This window comes from Nelumbo lutea, chromosome 2 (genome assembly GCF_056320005.1).
Source record: "Nelumbo lutea isolate HS-2025 chromosome 2, American lotus-T2T, whole genome shotgun sequence".
NCBI classification, from domain to species: domain Eukaryota; kingdom Viridiplantae; phylum Streptophyta; class Magnoliopsida; order Proteales; family Nelumbonaceae; genus Nelumbo; species Nelumbo lutea.
The window spans coordinates 4,729,557-4,750,429 of NC_142685.1; the positions used below are offsets into that span (position 1 = coordinate 4,729,557).

The 20,873-nt window shown below is 37.5% G+C and overlaps 2 protein-coding genes across 3 annotated transcripts; one reads left to right on the top strand and one right to left on the bottom strand.

Annotated features, from left to right (window-relative positions):
- Positions 1 to 4,982: 4,982 nt before the first annotated feature.
- Positions 4,983 to 12,622, top strand: LOC148868204 (spliceosome-associated protein 130 A). Of its 2 annotated transcripts, XM_088972491.1 has the most exons (5): positions 4,983 to 5,119; positions 5,228 to 5,507; positions 5,678 to 8,383; positions 10,969 to 11,460; positions 12,082 to 12,622. In XM_088972491.1, exons 2-5 carry the CDS (start codon positions 5,424 to 5,426, stop codon positions 12,217 to 12,219), a joined length of 3,420 nt encoding a protein of 1,139 aa, XP_088828617.1. In that variant the 5' UTR covers positions 4,983 to 5,119; positions 5,228 to 5,423; the 3' UTR covers positions 12,220 to 12,622. The 2 variants fall into 2 exon arrangements, with proteins under 2 accessions (XP_088828617.1, XP_088828616.1); XM_088972490.1 differs by having other exon boundaries at positions 5,228 to 8,383.
- A 1,063-nt stretch (positions 12,623 to 13,685) lies between these two features.
- On the bottom strand, positions 13,686 to 20,075 carry LOC148868205 (UDP-glucuronic acid decarboxylase 1-like). The gene is made up of 7 exons (XM_088968058.1): positions 19,297 to 20,075; positions 19,046 to 19,192; positions 18,859 to 18,938; positions 16,425 to 16,508; positions 16,221 to 16,295; positions 14,243 to 14,335; positions 13,686 to 14,121 (listed from the first exon to the last, which is right to left on the bottom strand). The coding sequence occupies exons 1-7, from the start codon at positions 19,925 to 19,927 to the stop codon at positions 13,912 to 13,914; spliced, it is 1,320 nt and encodes a 439-aa protein (XP_088824184.1). The 5' UTR covers positions 19,928 to 20,075; the 3' UTR covers positions 13,686 to 13,911.
- Positions 20,076 to 20,873: the final 798 nt, after the last annotated feature.

A 20,873-nucleotide genomic window follows, 5' to 3' on the forward strand; every position in this document is an offset into this window, starting at 1 on the left:
ATTTTCACCCTTTAAAATCCAAAAAAAATATATATATTAACGGTCCCTTAGAGTCAAAATATGGATTTATATTCAAAGTAGGAGGAATCCTAAAATCCTCTAACTTCCCCACTAGTCTCTTATGATATTAGATGTTTAATAATTTGGAGCCATATATAAGGGCCTCTGTTAAAAATGACCATGATTAAAAATACTTACAACCATCTCAATAACATTCAATTAAAATGAATAAATAATTATTATAAAAATATATTTATAAAAAATTTATTATACAAATAAGTTAATGTAACTAACTCCTCCTTTGCTTGCAATTGCATTGGCGCAAATGTGTGGGACTGCAAATGAGTTGAGTCAACATTTTGGTTTGATTTTGTTATAAGTTTACTTTGTTCTATCTATTTATAATAAAAACGAAGAAAAATTGAAATTGAAGTAAAACAAAATAAAACCTCAAAGCTAGCAAAACTAAAACAACATTTACAACTTTCTCATTTTGCACTAGTTTCATGCATTTACTAAAACCTATCCTCTATTTTGCATATTACTAAGGCACCACTTACAAACATTGTTTTCAACCTGTCCGGTTGAACTATTTGAATTGTCACTTGGACTTGATTGCTAAAACCCATCTGTTAGTGCAAAATCGTCTAACCCAAGTGGTTTTGACTATTGATTCGTTCAATAAAGTCATTGGGTCACATGTTGTACATTCAATGTATGTGCAAACTTCTAGAGGCCATAGCTTTGCACTTTTATGTCCAATTGGGATTTTTTTTTTTTTTTGTAACTTTTCAAGATTTATGTGTTTCAAGGTGTCAAAGGTGCCTTGCCCTATTATTTTTGAAAAAAAAAAGCCTTTTTTAGGCTTTAAATTGCAATTCTTAGAATTTTTACAAATAAAAATTAAAAATTAAATTAAAAATATAAACTAAACATAAAATAATATATATGTATACATACATATATATATATATATATATATATATATATATATATATATATATATATATATATATATATATATATTGTATCTAAAAAATAATTATACATTTTTATTAATAAAATACATGTTTATACATACATATACTATTAAACAGTGTATGCCCTTAGTTCCAATCAAATTGATGTACATATACATTTATTGTAAATGAATAAAAATATATTATTGTTTTATGTTGTCATTGATATATTTTTACGAATTTATCCCTTAAATTGGATGAAACTTGTGTTAGTTTAGAATGTTCTCAGTCGTTGCCAAAGAAGTTGGGGTAGCTTGTCTCAGCTACTAAGGTTAAACCTGAAGCACGTGTAATGTGTGTTTGGTTGAAGCATTGAACCTGTACCATTTTCCAATTATGCCCTAGACCTTAAAGACTGATGGACAAAACTGGAAAGTTACGCATAACCCCTAGATTTGATTATGGTACTGCACTGAGTGTTGGATTGGGTTGTCTTTGATATGCCAACTAGTGAGATCCTTTGGGGGTCAAAACCTGGGTATGTTGGGGTAGTTTGAGAATTCACTTGAGTGAGTGATCATAGTAATAGGATCGGCCCCTTTGTCGGACAAAGTGAATGATTGGAACTACACTCTCTCTGATGGAAACCAAAGCTGCCAGCAAAGAGTATGACATTGCACCTTGTAGTCAGGGGAGAGGTTCTTTCCCATTAAGTAGTGTTTGATCATTGTGAGTTAAGAGGTTAAGTGTAAGAAACCATTAAATGCTGATTACATGATGGGCTATATCTTACTTAAGTCCATTATCCTTGGGCCTTCATAAGATGGTTGGACTCAGGGATCATTTAATTGTAAATGTTGGGCCCATTTTAAGCCTATAGTTATGAGCTCAGGGGTTCACTACATTTGGTAGTGAATTTGGCAAAGCCTTTTCATAGAGGCTAGGCCAAACCCATGTGAGATTATGCGAGGTCACTATTGGGGTCCCACACCATACAAATCAAACCTAAATGGGCCAGTAACACACTTGGGACGTGAGCCACTTAGTTAATGGGCTTAAAGCCCATGGTTAATCAAGATATCACATGACTGCTTAAACTATCATGTGACATGGGCGAATATGGGTATGGATATGGGTTTGGAGCATTCATTCTCATTAGAGGATAAGACCTATCTATTGGTAGAGTCAATATCCAAATAAAGATTTGGATCCAACCTCTTAATTCGGTTAGGAGTGGTGCTGCTTAAGGATTAAGAGAAAGAGAGATCAAACTGCTTTAGATCACTCTGTTTTCAATTCTCTCTTCTGCTCTTGCCGCCCAAGAAACCCTAATTTGACCACCACTTTTGGGATTGATCTTGATCAATTCTCTCTTTGATTTTTGCAAGAAAAATACAGAGAAAAACTATGCTCACCTCCCTAGTTCGATTCAAGGTGTTGGATTGCAATTTTGCTGAAAAACTGCGTTGTTGAACCGACTTCAATCCAAGCTGCACCATTTTCAATGGAAGCTGGTTTTGAGATTTGATTTGGGTGTGAACTATCACTTTGGGAGCTATATTTGAATCCATATCATGTATACTCTCCCTCTTATTTGGTTTTAAATCTTATCCGGTTTCAGTGTAAGATCGATCATAGAAAAATGTAGTTTTTCTAAAACTAGGAATCCATATCATGTATAATTCGGCTATCGATATGATGGATTCCAGATTCCTTCATATACACCCGCACACACATATAATATAATATGATATAATATTATATTATTGGCGTGGCACAGTCTAAACCGTATAATCCGGATGGTTGAACCAATGACCTATGACTTAGAGGCAACAACGATTCAATCTTCGAGTAGGTTTTTAAAACATTGCTTACAATTTGCATATGCTTTACTTATTTGACCCTCCATAAAAAACATTTATATTTCTATATGGGAATGGTCAGGTGAACACTTAAGGCATGCTGAAAATATGATGGGGCATTAGCCCTTTTATTAAAAATAACCCTAATAATTCTCTAATCAACCTATAGAAAACAAATAAACCCTCTCCACACATTATAACTTTATTCGGAAAAGGGGTGGACTACATGTTATATACGAGAATTTTTAGGGTTATTTTTGAAATAAAAAAACCTTTGATGCAAGCCCTTTCTAATCAAGCGGTCATACCCAAATGTAAATATTTTATGGGCATCAAAGTCATCAAAGGAAAATATTTTATGGCCACACATTATAACCCTCTCCACACATTTTATGGGCATCAAAGTCATCAAAGGAAAATTAAAAAAAAAGAGAACTTTTGGAAAAGGCAAAAAAGGGGTCCTCGTGGGCCTAGCAAGGCATTATCAAAGCCAGGGATATTCTAAATAAAGGTGTTCATTGGTCCGTAGGCAAAGATGATAAAATAAAGTAAAAATTTTCGATTAATACCCTGTAATTTGGGCCAAGTGCCTCTTTGGTCCTCAAACTTTCAAAACATGACAATCTAGTACCTACTCTTAATTAGCTGTTAGGTGGCATTTGAAAAAGATACAAATGCCCTTTGAGTGTCATCTAATTTTTTTTTATCAACCATCTAAACATTGATACAAAATTAACGGTCTCAAATCCTTGCCTTTTCTATTCAAGAAAGTTGGGGTAGAATTTCCACTCAAACGTGACCCAAACTTTCTTGAATAAAGAAGACAAAGATTTGAAACTATTAATTTTTGTCAACGTTTAAATGGTTGATAAAGAAAATTAAATAACACTTGAAGGGTATTTGTGTTTTTTTTTTAAATGCCTCTTAATGGCTGGTTAACAACTAGTTAGCGACAGGTATTGGATTGTTACATTTTAAAAATTTGGATACTGAATTATCACATTTTAAAATTTGAGGACCAAAGTAACACTAGACCCAAAATATAAGGTACTAATGGAGAAATTTCCCTAAAATAAACTTTGGTTCAATCAATGGGTTAATGGGAAACCTCTAAGTGCAGAAATAAACTAGGACCCCATTGAAAATAATAACATCCGCTACCAAGAGAGACGTTGTTGGAACAGAGACAAAGTTTGTTCTATGGTTCCTGACCATGTTTGGTCTCAGATTATTTGGAAGCACCCAACAAGGCCTGGAAGCATAAAAAAAGAAAACTTTGATGCTTCTTGCAACACTAGTAACAAGTGTTCGGTTAGCCACTATAGCTCGTGACTTTGCAGGAAGATCCTGAACTTTAAAGCGTACAAAATTGGGGAGTCTACCATCAACCAAGTGGAGGCGTGGGCAACGTGGAAAGCCAACAACCTTGTATTGAACTTCAAAGAGTCTCCAATATAGTAATCTCCTGCCTGAACAATAAGGTTGTTCATCCATGAAGATTAAAGACCATCATATTACGTTGCTTTCAAGTGAATGAAGTTTCGCCATATCTATGGTGAAGCAAATCAAGCTACTGATTGGCTTGTGCATGAAGCTCTAGCGTCTTCTTGGGATGGTTTCTCTTTCAATTTCGCCTGTTTCCCTTTTCTCTCTCCTTTATTTGTTTTGCTGATTTGTGGGGACGTGCTACCCCCAAACCACTGTCTTGTGTGAAAGGGTTGAATAAATAATTGCAGATGGGTGTTTTAGTAAAATACAAATTAGGGGCTAAATTTTAATAAATACATAATTCAACTATAAATGGAAAAGTTATGATATCTGAGAAGTCATAGTAACTAATTAGGTGTTATTTATCAAAATTCATGGATGGAATTTGATTGATCAAAACTCTTCCCATACCATATCTTTTCTGCATAAGGGGTGCCTAAGAAAATGGGATGGATGTAATTTTTTTGATAAATTAATATAATCTTTCTAACTGTTTCTACCACAAAAAACAGGTAATTCATACCTATCGAATAAAATCTTACACCATAGTGGGATCGGAATTCTCCCTCTGATTCTACTAAAAAAATTAAAAAAGGGATCGGAGATCTACACTTTTACTTTTACACGTGTTCAAAAAAGATGTGTAATTACTAAAACACCACTTGTGAAAAATAAAAAAAAATGGAGGAATGGAGCTCGTCTCACGTGACTTTCCCCTGGGAGACTGGGTGAGACAATCGAAGCGGTTAACTAGGGTTTCTCTCTCTCTCTCTCTCTTCCGGTCGCGGGAAGCAAATTCGCACAATTCAGGTTAGTTCGGAGTCTTCGGACGATGACACTGATTTTTCTTTGATTTTCTAATCGTAGATATTATCTCGACATGTATTTATCTGAAGTCGTTCCTTTCTTACTATGCAGCTTGAAATGAGTGTAAAACCATAAACCCTCGTTCTATTTCCCCAAAAGATAGGGTTTTCTTCCCTTACATGTTAGGTGTTGCTTAAGGTTTCAACGAGGTGTTCCTGCAGAGATTTCTAGGGTTTCAGTAACGACTTCGCCATGTATCTTTACAGTCTAACTCTGCAACGAGCCACCGGTATCGTCTGTGCTACTAATGGGAGCTTCGTCGGTGGCAAATCCCAAGAAATTGTTGTGGCTAGAGGGAAAGTTCTTGATCTGTTGCGCCCCGATGAAAACGGTAAGATCCAGACAATTTTATCCGTCGAGGTATTTGGAACAATCCGTTCATTAGCTCAATTTAGGCTAACTGGTTCTCAGAAAGACTATATTGTTGTTGGGTCTGATTCCGGTCGAATCGTGATTCTTGAATATAACAAAGAGAAAAATATTTTTGATAAAATTCATCAGGAGACGTTTGGGAAATCGGGTTGTCGTCGAATTGTTCCAGGGCAGTACGTGGCCGTTGATCCCAAGGGTCGTGCGGTAATGATTGGTGCATGTGAAAAGCAGAAGCTTGTTTACGTTTTGAACAGAGATACTGCTGCGAGGCTGACAATTTCATCGCCATTGGAAGCGCATAAGTCTCACACCATCGTGTATTCTATTGCTGGGGTTGACTGCGGCTTTGACAATCCAATTTTTGCTGCAATTGAGCTTGATTACTCGGAAGCGGATCAGGATTCATCTGGTGTGGCTGCAAGTGACGCTCAGAAACATGTTACCTTCTACGAGCTTGATCTTGGGCTGAATCATGTCTCCCGGAAATGGTCAGAGCCAATTGACAATGGTGCCAACTTGCTTGTCACAGTTCCTGGAGGTGGGGATGGGCCCAGTGGCGTCCTCGTGTGTGCGGAGAACTTTGTCATTTATAAGAACCAGGGCCAATCTGATGTACGAGCTGTCATTCCTAGGCGAGCTGATTTGCCTGCAGAGCGTGGGGTACTCATAGTTTCTGCTGCCACACACAAGCAGAAGTCTATGTTCTTCTTTCTGTTGCAGACAGAATATGGAGATTTATTCAAGGTTACATTGGATCATGAGAATGAACGCGTGAAAGAGTTGAAGATAAAATATTTTGACACTATTCCTGTTACTGCTTCTATGTGTGTTTTGAAATCAGGGCTTCTATTCGCTGCTTCAGAGTTTGGGAATCATGCTTTATATCAGTTTAAGGCAATAGGAGAGGATGAGGATGTGGAATCATCATCAGCTACACTGATGGAAACAGAAGAAGGTTTTCAGCCAGTGTTTTTCCAGCCTAGGGGCCTTAAGAATCTTGTTAGGATTGACCAAGTTGAGAGCTTGATGCCAATCATGGACATGAAAGTTATAAATTTGTTTGAGGAAGAGACTCCTCAGATATTTACACTTTGTGGCCGGGGCCCACGGTCGTCTCTACGGATACTAAGACCAGGTTTAGCCATTAGTGAGATGGCTGTCTCACAGCTCCCTGGTATCCCAAGTGCTGTTTGGACGGTGAAGAAAAATGTTAATGATGAGTTTGATGCATACATTGTTGTTTCCTTTGCAAATGCTACACTAGTGCTTTCGATTGGTGAGACAGTTGAAGAAGTTAGTGATAGTGGATTCCTTGATACCACTCCATCACTTGCTGTGTCTCTTTTAGGGGATGATTCTCTAATGCAAGTCCATCCAAATGGTATCAGGCATATAAGAGAGGATGGCCGTATTAATGAGTGGAAAACACCTGGGAAGAGGACAATTGTGAAGGTTGCCTCTAATAGACTACAGGTGGTTATTGCTCTGAGTGGAGGAGAGCTTATCTATTTTGAGATGGACATGACGGGTCAGTTGATGGAGGTTGAGAAGCATGAAATGTCTGGGGATGTGGCTTGTCTGGACATTGCCCCAGTTCCCGAAGGGAGGCAAAGGTCCCGTTTTCTTGCTGTAGGGTCCTATGATAACACGATCCGCATCTTATCCTTGGACCCTGATGACTGCATGCAGATTCTGAGTGTGCAGAGTGTATCTTCACCTCCAGAATCTCTTCTCTTACTTGAAGTTCAAGCATCAGTGGGTGGGGAGGATGGTGCTGATCACCCTGCTAGTGTTTTTCTTAATGCTGGTTTACAGAATGGGGTGCTCTTCAGAACTATGGTTGATATGGTGACAGGTCAACTTTCTGACACCCGTTCCCGTTTCTTAGGACTCAGAGCCCCAAAACTATTTTCTGCAATAGTAAGAGGTAGGAGGGCAATGCTTTGCTTGTCTAGTCGGCCTTGGCTTGGTTATATTCACCAAGGACACTTCTTGTTAACTCCTCTTTCATATGAGACTCTCGAATATGCTGCTTCGTTTTCCTCTGATCAGTGTGCAGAAGGTGTGGTTGCTGTTGCTGGGGATGCATTGAGGGTTTTCACAATTGAGCGGTTAGGAGAGACATTCAATGAAACTACAATTCCTTTGAGATATACTCCAAGGAAGTTTGTCTTTCATCCCAAGAGGAAACTGCTGGTGGTGATTGAGAGTGATCAGGGAGCATTCACTGCAGAAGAGCGTGAAGCTGCAAGAAAGGAATGTCTGGAGGCTGCCGGAGTGGGGGAGAATGGAAATGGTAACATGGAGCAGATGGAAAATGGTGGTGATGATGAGGAGAAAGATGATCCTCTATCTGATGAGCAGTATGGTTACCCAAAAGCAGAGTCAGACAAGTGGGTGTCTTGCATCAGAGTTCTTGATCCTAGGACATCAAGCACTACATGCCTTTTAGAGCTTCAGGACAATGAGGCTGCATTTAGTGTATGCACTGTGAACTTTCATGACAAGGAATATGGAACTCTTTTGGCTGTTGGTACAGCAAAAGGATTGCAGTTTTGGCCCAAGAGAAAGTTCACGGCAGGCTTTATTCATATTTATAGGTTTGTGGAAGATGGAAAATCTCTTGAGCTTTTGCATAAAACACAAGTAGAGGGTATTCCTCTCGCTTTGTGCCAGTTTCAAGGAAGATTGCTTGCTGGGATAGGATCAGTACTCCGATTATATGATTTAGGGAAAAGAAGATTGCTTAGGAAATGTGAGAATAAGCTCTTCCCCAACACAATCATCTCTATCAACACATATAGGGACCGGATTTATGTTGGTGACATGCAAGAGGTATGTTTTATAAGGAATATAAATATACTTTCTTTGAATGATAAAATGCTTTTTTCAAGAGAGTTATTGTCATGAATGCTGTTATATGATTTATATTTTTTTGTAAGTTTTACTGTGCTTACAAGTTTGTGCACTCTTTCTAAGGTTTGATAGAGCTTTATTATTTCCAGAATGTGCACATAATTATGTTTAGCGGGTGAAGGAACTGTTGAGTTTCTTCTCATCTCTATGCTTTTTTATCAGCAACTTTTAAATACACTCATTAATAAATTTAGGAATGTATACAAAAACATGTGCTATGCCCCCAAGACCCAAGTATGGTATCTAGCTTTGACTAGCCATCTTAAATATGATAGAATTTCTTCACCCTTGACCCCAATACATTTCTTTTTGTCTTACTCCTTGTTTGACAAGCCCATCAGCAGCAGTACTGGCCAATCTGTGAGTTCACTTATATGCTGTCCTCAAATCCAAAGGCAGCTTTGAGATTGATTTCCTTCACTACATGCCTGTATTTCCATGACCCACATTCATATTTTTTTTGATAGATAAAGTATCATATTTCCATTAACTCAAAGACTGGTTACATGAATATCCCCTTAGAGAGGCACGAGGTGCCACCTCTTTAAACAGAGAACACATAAACTACAGCAAAGAGTACAAGAATGTTAATACAAAAAATACAGTTGAGCCCAGAACAATGTTTCCCTATTTGTCCGTTGTTTTGTCAAGACATCAACAAATGCATTAGCTGATCTCCCAACCCACTGTGTTGTTACAGACATATTCCTTGTCAGCCATTTGAATTTCTTTAGCTCATTTTTGTAGCCCCACGTTACATTTTTGTAGCTGATCTCCCAACCCTCTGGATTATTTAGCCAGTTCACCACTGTCTTAAGAGTTCCCTTCAACCAGAAGTTGCTCCACACCCATTTCTTTTGCGAGTACTCCTTGTATTGCAGCTAACAACTCTGCCCGAATAGAGTTTCCAACACCTAATGGGCCAGAATAGAGTACAACAACCTCTCCAGCCTCATTTCTTAGTACACCTCCCAACCTAGAGGGCCCTGGGTTGCCTTGGCTACTCCCATCAAAATTCAGCTTCAGTGAGCCTTGAGGGGGGGAGGGTGCAGATTGTCAATACGCTTACCTTTGAGGAGGAACAGCTTGCTACTGATAACCAATTCCTCCAACAGTTAGTAAAGGACTCCTCTTTTCTTGGAAGATCCTGGAATTCCTTTCTTCCCAAACTGTCCGGATCAAGGCTGCTCGTGCACACCTCCACAGTTTCCTTCCTCTTTTATGGGGCCAGGAGAATATAGAAGGGCACATTCATATTTTTTTAGCAACTCTACAAACATGTGTAGGTACCCTTCAACCATAACATCTTTGAAATCCATTGACTTAGCAATATATGAGCCCTTCTTTTCATCTTTATGTTGGAAATTTCATTTTCTCATTTGGGATTTGGTTAAGGCATTCTTCTATGACTGAATCATTTTCAAATGAAAAGAATAGAATAACTTGAATATGTCGAGGAACATCAGTTCAAGCATAGCTTGCATAGTTGCATATGCCATAATTACATGTAATATGCTTTGAATTAGGAAATTAAATTTATTGTGCTAATATCCAAAAAAAATATTCTGCTGGGATAAAACCAGAAACAAGAAAGCCTTTACTCTTTGGGGGAACAGAGTGAACACAATTGACCTCTGCCTATTGCATATTATTTCTAGCCACGGCAACATAGAGAATTATCTGACCAAAAAGTTCCTTTAGGGTCCTATTTGCAAATGATTTCATCCTCTTTATCTCTCCAAACAAGTAGTTTCTTCTAAATCTTTGAAGGATAGCAAAATATTCTTCCATTTCCCAATCCAAAGGAGGAGGATGCCTGAAAATTGGATTCCAAACAAAGCTACCCCCTTACAGGAGAAAATCTCGTTGACAGAACAACCAACCTGAGTGAAAACTCTATAATGATGAGGAACACAGAACAGACAGTACCTATTTAACCCTGGAAGTTGGGACAACATTATGGCTAGGGCTGTCAATGGACCGGATGTTAGTCCATTTTGATCTGGTCCAATATGAGTCCATTACAGATGGAACTGATCCAATCCAATCTGATGAATACTTTGGACCATTCTGGACTGGTCCAATTCAATGTCTGGACCGTCCAAACTGTTCACATTTGTTTTAATTTAGATTGGGGGTCCAACACAAACTTGGTCCATTGACACCTGCACTCTCATCTTATTGTCAATGGACCGGATATTGGTTCAATCTGACCCAGTCCAATAAAAAATCCATTACAAATGAACTAGGTCCAATCCAATCCAATAAATACATTGGACCATTACGTCTGGACTGGCCCTGTTCAATATGTTTTATTGGTCCATCCAGTCCGTTATAAACTGATTTTGATTCAGAGGTCCAACCCAAACTCGGTCCGTCCATTGACACCCCTAATTATGGCAGTAGGATACATGATTTGTTTTTTGTTATACGAACTTGTTGCTCAATGGTGTTATTTTTTCTCATTTGTCAAGTTATTTCTAACTGCTCTCTTTCCTTTGCAGTCATTCCATTACTGCAAGTATAGGAGGGATGAAAATCAACTATATATATTTGCAGATGATTGTGTCCCCAGATGGCTTACAGCATCACACCACGTAGACTTCGATACCATGGCTGGTGCTGACAAATTTGGGAATGTATATTTTATGCGACTACCACAGGATGTCTCAGATGAGATTGAAGAAGATCCAACCGGAGGCAAAATTAAGTGGGAGCAAGGAAAGCTGAATGGTGCCCCCAATAAGGTAGAAGAAATCGTACAGTTCCATGTGGGTGATGTGGTCACATCCTTGCATAAGGCATCTCTCATACCAGGTGGTGGAGAGTGCATCATTTATGGGACTGTAATGGGGAGCTTGGGGGCTTTTCTTCCTTTCACGTCTAGGGAGGATGTTGATTTCTTTTCTCATCTGGAGATGCATATGAGGCAGGAGAATCCACCTCTATGTGGAAGAGATCACATGGCCTACAGATCAGCCTACTTTCCAGTAAAGGTAAAGCCCTGAAATCGAACTTGTAGATACACTTATTGCTGTAATACATGCTCTGTTTCATATATACCCAAAAAGCCAGTTTTCTTTTGCAGTAAATATGTGTAAGGTGAACAAAAAAAGTGCTTGTGATTGTATGTTCCACTTCCCTCTTACCTCACAATGGATGTGGCACGTGACCATTAGGAATGTGAAAGATATGGTAATCCATGCCATGGAAGATATGATCACAATGGATTTGCATGTTTACTGATAATCCATTAATGGAAAAAAGTGCTTGTGATCATATCTTCCATGTCATTAATGGAAGGAATACTGATGATCCATGCAAGCAAAATTAAATGCAGTTAATCATATTTCCTCATTTATTTTGCTTTGACTTGAACACCAAATGAGGTGAGAGTGAGATTCAGTGTTAAATATATTTTATTTCTTATTCTGCTTTGGCTTGATGTTTGTTTGGATAACACTTGTGGTTCGAGTGAGTGTTTGATATGCATATAGTTCTCCAGGAACCTTAGTCGAATCTTGTTGAAAAGAAACAGTTGCACATACAGTCCCTTCCTTTTTCATAGTATTGCTTTTCTACAAAATCCTGCGAGTGATGTGACAAAATGATTTCAGGACGTAATTGATGGAGATCTCTGCGAACAGTTCCCAACATTGCCTCCAGATTTGCAGAGGAAGATTGCAGATGAACTGGATCGAACTCCAGGGGAAATAATGAAGAAACTTGAAGATGTTAGAAACAAGATCATCTGAGAGGCCTTATCTATTTGATCTTATTAATGGGCAACAAATGGGCTCTCGGTGTATAAATGTCATGCAAGCTGGTAAACAACCTGGTACCTGTTAGGAAGGATGGATTTGGATCACCATTTCAATTACTTGCAGAACTGAACGAGCTTAACTTGGAAGCCCTTTTCTGGCCCATTTGGCGTCTGGATGTAATTTTCTTGGTCGTCTGCTTCAACGGTGGAGATAACTTGGGAAAATGACCTGCACGAAATCTGTAGTAGTTGGAATTTCAGTGGCGTTGGATTTGAGCTTTTTTTTTTTTTTTTGGCAATTTATGTTTACCTAATCCTCTCGCCAATCACTTTTGCTAGAGTCATTGAAGTCATTCAGGAACAATTAAAATAGATATAGGGTTCATCTTTGGAAATTTCCAGATTGTTACAAAGTTGTAGGCATTATTTGGTAGCTATCTTGAGGCTAACGATCTGCAGTGGCTCCCGAGAAACCCATCTCAGACAAGCATGACATTTCATCTCCCATGTTTTGTTGCTGAAACTCAAGTCCTTTTATGTCTAAACCTGAGGGCATGAAATGAGGCTTCATCTCATGGATATCATACGACTGCTTTGTCATTACACAGAATTGACGACTCCAGCAATCCAAGTGTTGGATCGCATGCTTGTCACTGTCGGCTTAATATTTTAGTATTTTACTGAGTAACATGAAATAATTTAAAACGAATTAGAATTGGACCTCATTGCCCAGTCCACTCCTGTAACCATTGGCTCCAGGGATTTGGACAGGAGAAGGCAGCTATATTACGAGCTTTCGGTAAGTTCTTCCACACAAATGCCTTAAGAATGTTTACGAGACTGGTCCTAAACCCTAAGCATTTCATGTTAAAGTTCTAGCATAGCAATGCCTTGAAACCGATTTTTCCTCCAGATGATATCCCTAAATGAAGCCGATCAGAAATCTTCAGAAGTTACCAGTTGTCCTATTTTGTAAGGGAGTAATCAGGTTCCACTCTATACCCTCTCCCAGAGATTCTTAGATCTGGAGATTTTGATAAGGGAAATTTGTTTTTCTTCACAGATGGATATCGAGCCAAGTGGTTGCCTGACTTTCAGAAAGCATTTCCCTTTCCCTGTAGATGAAAATCACATATAAGCCTGATCTCAACCCCATCATAGTTTCATTACGGCCGTAACCATAAAAAATTAGCTGACAATTCCTTGTGGATTAACCAATGAGGTGGGACGTCCACTTGACTTTAAAGATTCTGAGATACGGCTACAGCAACCTGTTACAGCGAGGAGATCGTAGTAGTGGCTCCCAAATGTTGGCATCTCCCATGATCAATGGATCGAAAAACGAAAACTTATGCGCCATGTCTGCTAATACAACAAATTTAAAGTTTTTGGCCAATGGAACCAAGCGCAACTTGCCTACTGCTCAATCATATTGTAGTGGGGTTGCACTCTTAATTATGTCAGAACACAGAATTTGCATTACAAAACTGTAGGATACATGCCTCTTTCTTTACAAATGTGGAATGCATCCAAAATTTCCAAGTAGATATTTAGATGATGGTAGAATAGGTGACAACAAATTAATCAAAGATCTTAGCCGCCAAATGAACAAAATAAAATAAAAACACTGATAGGTGGAATATGCGACATGCTCTTCATACTATACAGAGAATTACTTCCTATCTTATTTGAGTGTTCCTCCTTCCTCATCATTCAAGATGCGTTTCTGGAAATCAGTCACCATTAATGGCAATCCCTCCCTTAATGATATCTTCGGCTCCCAATTCAGCAATTCCTTTGCCTTGGAGATATCCGGTTTCCTTTTATGTGGGTCATCCTCTGTGTTTGGATTGAATTCAATGGTTGCACTGGAATCAATTGTTTCTTTGACAACCTATGCCAAGCGATGCAAGGTAAACCTTATTGATGGAAATAATGAAAAGAAAATTTTACAGTTGAGAAACACATCATTTGTGCACACCTAATACATGTATAGAATTCAGGGAATTCCTCACCTCAGCAAGCTCCAGCATGGTGAATTCTCCTGGGTTACCCAAGTTGAAAGGCCCAACATGCTCATTTTCCATTAATGCCACCAACCCATCAACCTAAAATGAGAGAGAGAATCAATCATTCCCATAACAACATGAAAGTTCACTAAATAAATGCACGCACTTGTGCAAGAAAAATTCTCCCATCCTAAGCTGTACTTGTGAAAATTTTGTGATGCATATTACTGGTGGTCCAGCACCTCTCTCTCTCTCTCTCGTGACACACGGACACATGCAAAAAAAAAAAAAAAGACTCAATATTTATAAATGGCTGTGTTGAATCCTGTGGCTGCAGTCTATGTTTTCATGGATCTCAGATCTTTGTGGATGACTAGATTATTACATTGCCTTGTCCTATGCAGTTAGATCTTAGAAGAACCGACAGTGACAAGATCTCTTGTTTAAGACCCCACTTCCCATCTATTGAACCAGTTGGGTTTGCCTCACTAGAGACCTCAATGTTGGTTAAGGCAACCATAGTATCTCTTTTCTATGAACATTTCTGGTTAGAACATATAATCTTGCCTAGATGACCAGAGCATAAGCTGGAGCAGGATTGAAATAGGGGATACTGGAGTATGAAATTAAATATTTCTAACACCCCCATGAAGAGAAGCGGGATTGGATGTTGTTTCCACTTTCGGAGAGTGATGTAGAAGATAGGATTCACATTTCCAACTTTATGGGAATGAGGTTCCTGGAACCATATAATCAAGGATGAAGCAAGAGCCACATCCATTATAAGCGGATCCAGATTCCAGGGCCCTAAGCATCTCCTAAAATCAGTCTCTAGAATCCCCAACTAATTTTGCTCAAATACCCAAAGATGAGGAAGATGAACATATTCCATCAAAGTACAGGTTATAAAACTGCATCGTTAAAGATTAAGCAAGTAATTTCAAATGCATTGTGTCAACATAAAAGAGATAGAAACACCTATCAATTATGTATCGTATTTTGGTCATACAAGTATTAATGAATATGTCATCTACTGTCCTGATCCAAAACATGGGGAAGACAGACCATGCACAGTGACAATCATTACATACACACATACACAAATACACACCATGCACAATCTAACACAGTTCAATTCTTTTGCATGGTTCATCTTACCATATAAATAAATTTCTTCAATCCAGTCCAACAAAGTCTGGTTATTTGCCTTTTTTTTTGTATTTCTACTCAAATGAAGGCCAAATACTGTCTTCCTTCCCATATTCAGATGCAACTTTACCATCAGCATCTTCTTTCTTCTTTCTTGTTAAGTTTAAAATAAACAACCTATGAAATAAAGCAAAACATAAATTATCAAAGCCCATTTTGACAGATTTATATACTCCCTTAATTGTGTTTTACTAAAATTTTTCCTACTTTTCAATCTTATTTCTACACTTACATGTCCTTTGACAAACCACTTTCTCTCCTACCACATGAAGCTTGGGAAAAGCTTAGCAGGGGTTAAAACAGATTCCAACCTGCTAAGTTCAATAAAAAGTAGTAGTAGATGCCAAGAAAGGGGAGTAGATTTTTCCCTACTATCACCCAATAATGCATAAGATGATAACCAACTCAGCAATGGTGGAATTGAATACAACATAGGTTCAGTCTCCCTCTAGGTTCACCATGAAAACCTTTGGAGATAATGTGCATCATGAATACTTATGAAATTTTATACACAAGCTTCACGTCTAAGAGAGCAATTTGCTGTGGCACTTAGAATACTCTTCCAATATTTTGTTAACAACTTATAGCTGCTACAGATTTTAGGAAAAAAGATACAAAGCTAATAATCACTTAATAAATGTGCATGGAGTATAATGCCTTGAAACAGTTTTTACCTTGCAAAGACCTTACATCTCAAAAAAAAAAAAAAAACAAAAAAAACAAAAGGAGTAGCATAGACAGAACAAATACACAGGATGATAGATATGTAGAATACCAAGTCAGAAACATATTGGAAGCTTCGTGATTGCTTTCCATTACCATAAACTGTCAAAGGTTGTTTGCGGAGGGCCTGAAAAAGCTTACACAAACAGTTAGAAGATCCTCTCAATTCTATGATGTCCTATCATTCTGATTTCAAAATTGAAGCATTAGGAAAGAATTAAAAGCTACAAACCCATCAAATGGGGGCTGAGCAAACCTGACCAACAAAATTGCTGACGACATGTCCATCATCTAAGCACATACGGGGCCCATATGTATTGAAAATGCGTGCAATACGCACCTGTAAACAATACATCCCAAGGTCACTTCCATCTAAAGATATATAAGTGTACACATGCTTTGCACATGGCAATTTTTTATGATGATGATAGTAAATAATGTTTCTAAAAATTTCTATAATGTTTTATATTTCTATATCTATAAAAATTATTCTTATTTGCCACACTTATTTTTATTTAATATAATGAATATACATATTAGAGATGTGCCAAGTATTTTTTCTACAATTTTTTTTTTGTATTTTTATACTTTTTATGTGTTTTCATCTTTTTTATTTTAATTTTTATTATTATTTAAGTAAAAAAGTTGAATTGTTGACTCACCACCAAATAGGAAAACAACTACACTTTTGGGTTGGTTTTAAATTTATATTTTATTTCTATCATCAATACAAACAATTATTCTTTGCCACACTTATTTTTCTTTAATTTGGTTAATTAATATAGGATTCAATGAAATAATGGGAGTTAATACCCTAAATATAAATATAATACTTAATGAGAGGGAATTGAATGAGGAGAAGTGTAGTAGTTTGAATTACATTTTGTGACTTCACAATTACAGAGGGACTAAATTAAAAAATTGGTGTATTTTAGTTAAACAAAAGTTTCACACTATCATTCACACTTTTATAGAAGAAAAAAGAAATAAAAAAGGGGTTTCAGATTTCTTAGGGGGATTTATCCCAATAAAGAAAATCTAGTCAAACCCATCAAACATCACATCATAATCATAAGGCCATGCTATTTCAACCTTCAGGTTTTAAAAGTATAACAAAAGAGCACAAAACATGAGGATCTTCCAATTTCAATCCATCCTACTTGACAGTAAATCTAGGAAAATGAAATATAGGTTCAATTACAAGAAAATTCAGCATGTACCCCTCTTTAACCATGAGCATCATATTTGTTTATACTTTTTTTTCTTTAACCATGTACTCCTCTTTACAATTTGGCAGGGTGTTCCAGTATATGATCATCTCATAGAACATACTGCAACATATTCATATAAGCTGCCTCCTCTGCATTCAAACATCGAGTAATCATTACCAGTTGCTGATAATGAAACAACAGACCTTTAAGAGCCAGGTAAGTAGATTTGGAAGTATAAGTACTACTTGAATGGTATGAAAGCAATTCTATAATTGATTGTGTCAATTACGTACTAAAAAATGTAAACAAATATAAATTTATAATTTCCCTAGGGTCATTGTAAATAAGTTTAAATTAGAATCTTTGCATTAAAGGCATGCTCAAAGTAATGGTTGATTTTTAGTACTCAGTTTATCTCATGTGCCTTTTGGCCGGTAGAGATAGATAAGGAGTTGTATACTCATCCATTGAGCATCAAAAACAGCCATAACCTAAAATGGGGTGCTCAAAACATAATGAAGAATCAATAGCAAAGTTTGTTTTGCTAAACCAATTACTACAAGTCCATAATACCATTGTATAACCACGTCTAAAACCAGTCGGGAATGTAGTATTCTCACTTTTTGATAAATTCTATTATTAAGATTCAAATGTTGATATATAAAATCATGCTCTTATTTCTAGACTTTTATTATTACCTAACCTTTTCCCTTAGTTTTCGTATAACTTGTCCAGGAATGATATCACTCAAGAGACTAGTATATGATACCATGTTACATAACCCTCTTTTCATGGGATTGCCAACACAGATATTGATACTTGGCACTAATACTCGTAACTAATAACATGATTATCCAGACAATTGGGTCTACTTAAAAAATAATGAATCAAGAAACTAAATTGTAGACAGTGGTCAAAAAGAAAAATCAGATTTCAGAAGCTAAAGCAGAAGCAAAGTATCTATAAATGGTATGCCATGTCACCGACATATGCATTGATAGAATAACTTTCAAGGTTTAAACTCAACCATAGTGGACAAAGGGAAAAATGGGCGTTCTAGAAATTAGAAAATAGTTATAATATCTACAGAAAGGCGTTTCAGATTTGGAAAGGTAGTTAAACGACCAAGTAAACATATAAGTTGGGTATAAATATATCTGGTTCTCTAGACATGAGAGCAAAGTTTTAGACAAGGAAACATGAAGGGAACGTATTTGCCGACTAGACGCATGAGCAAACATTATGGGGTTGGAGAAAACTTTGATGAGATGTTATCGTCAACATAAATCAAGAAAAATCAAACATTATAGAAGAGCATACCCATTTGTATACAGAACTGGGATTGAGACATTAAGCGGCAAATAGTAATTGCATTTAATAGAAAAAGAAATATCATGTAAACCTCGGTCTGTGTCTCGTATGTCACAGAATCAACATTCTAGAAAAGCTCATCCATAAGTTGATATCAGAATTACCTACCTCAACACCTGCACCTCGGTGGTAATCCATCGTTAAAGTTTCAGCAGTCCGCTTTCCTTCGTCATAGCAGCTTCTGACACCTAAACAAGACCAAGAACTCAGAAAATTAGTAGGAAATACAAAAAAAATGGATTTAAACAGAGAAATAGGGAGATGGGATTGATCGTAAACAATGACTAAAGCTTACCTATTGGGTTCACGTTTCCCCAGTAAGTTTCCTTCTGCGGATGCTCAAGCGGGTCACCGTACACTTCACTTGTACTCGTGAGCAGAAACCGTGCCCCAATTCTCTTTGCCAGGCCCAACATATTCAAGGTGCCCACCACATTTGTCTTGTAATCACAGTCAAGGATTTAAAAGTATTCCAAATTTGATAAATAACAGAAATCCAAAAATAGCAGAAGAAAATTCAGAGCTATAATAGCTTTGAGAAGGATATGATCGTCTTGATGGGATTATACTTATAGTGTACAGGTGAAGCCGGACAAGCCAAATGATAAATTTGATCGACTTCCAAAAGTATAGGCTCCACTACATCATGTCGGATCAGCTCAAACCTTGGATTCCCAAAATGGTGCATCACATTCTCTTTTCTCCCTGGAAAGAAATTATCGATCACAATCACATTGTTCCCTCTTGCCAAAAGCTTATCGACAAGATGACTACCCACAAATCCGGCACCTCCGGTCACAACAATTCGCAACTGCCGTCTCTGGATCCCGGCCGGCACTCTTCCGACCTTACCCACTTGACGATTTGCGGAACTCCAAGAGGGGTTCCAAACGTTATGATGATTGGTAACACCAATGGGTTCTACGGAGATATATTCAGAAGGGCCAAGCCTCGATAGGGTGGGCTGGAGAAAGAAGAAGGTAGATGCGATCAAGATACCGACGAGAATGAAGAGGAGTCTCTGTTCTTTCATGAGGTAATTGATGGATCTGGGGAGGGATCTTGGTTGTTTTTGGGTTTTGGAGGGATAAGTAGATGGGTGGGTTGAGGTGGTTGGCGGGTTCTCTTCATCTCTTCTGTAATTCACGACGCTTGATTGCTTGTGAAGCTGTTTCATGTTCACAGTTTCTCCAGTGTTGCTTTAATTAAATGGAATTTCTAGTGATTTTGGGAATGAAAAAAGAGGAAGAGATCTATTAAATTTGATGCGCGATCGAGTTCAAGAATTCATAACAAATACTATGATAATTGAGAAAAATTCTTTGCCTGAGTGTGTTCTCTTGACGCTTAAGCGAAAGAGAGAGAGAGAGAGAGAGTATCAGGCAATCAGCATCAGTTATAGAAAATATATTAGAAAAGCGGTTGGTTTAAGGCTTTAAGCCTAAGGGACCGTGTGGGAGGGTGAGCTGATAATTCAGCTAAGCTGGTTCAGTTGCTTTTGAAGCGGTCCGGATTAACCGATAAATTATTGAAAAAGGCTGAAGCGGACAGCCTGACTGACAGCCAATTTCACCAAACATAACTTACAATCTGTCCTCTTTTTAAACTGTCTATACATTTTCAGGTGTCAGGGCCCACCAAATATAACAGCAAGCAAACGGCGGCCATGCTTGAGGGTAGTATTTAGTTCTATTTACATTTATTGACGGTGCCAAATAAGCACCACTTCAACATTTTCTTTCTCTTACTCCTCTCCATCTCCATGTATCGAAAATAAAAATAAAGAAAAAGCCACTCAATCCGTAAATGTGGGGATGGATTGAGTTTAATGCCAACCCAACTTATTAATTAATCTGGTCTCCATTTAACTTTGTATTTAGTATTTATGGTAGGTTCGACCATTATGCCGAAAAGACATGATACCCAAAAAAATATATAAGCAGTAACCAATTATTAATTCACGGTGTTGATTGGTCAAACCCTTTTCGATATCATGTTCTTCAAGCATCATATGTTTCTCATCTATCTATCTATAATCTATTGAATGTTGTATGTGTTTCAACAAATTTAGGTTTTTAAGTCAATTTTTTTTAAAGCATGAGAATTATGTCCTTTTATATATA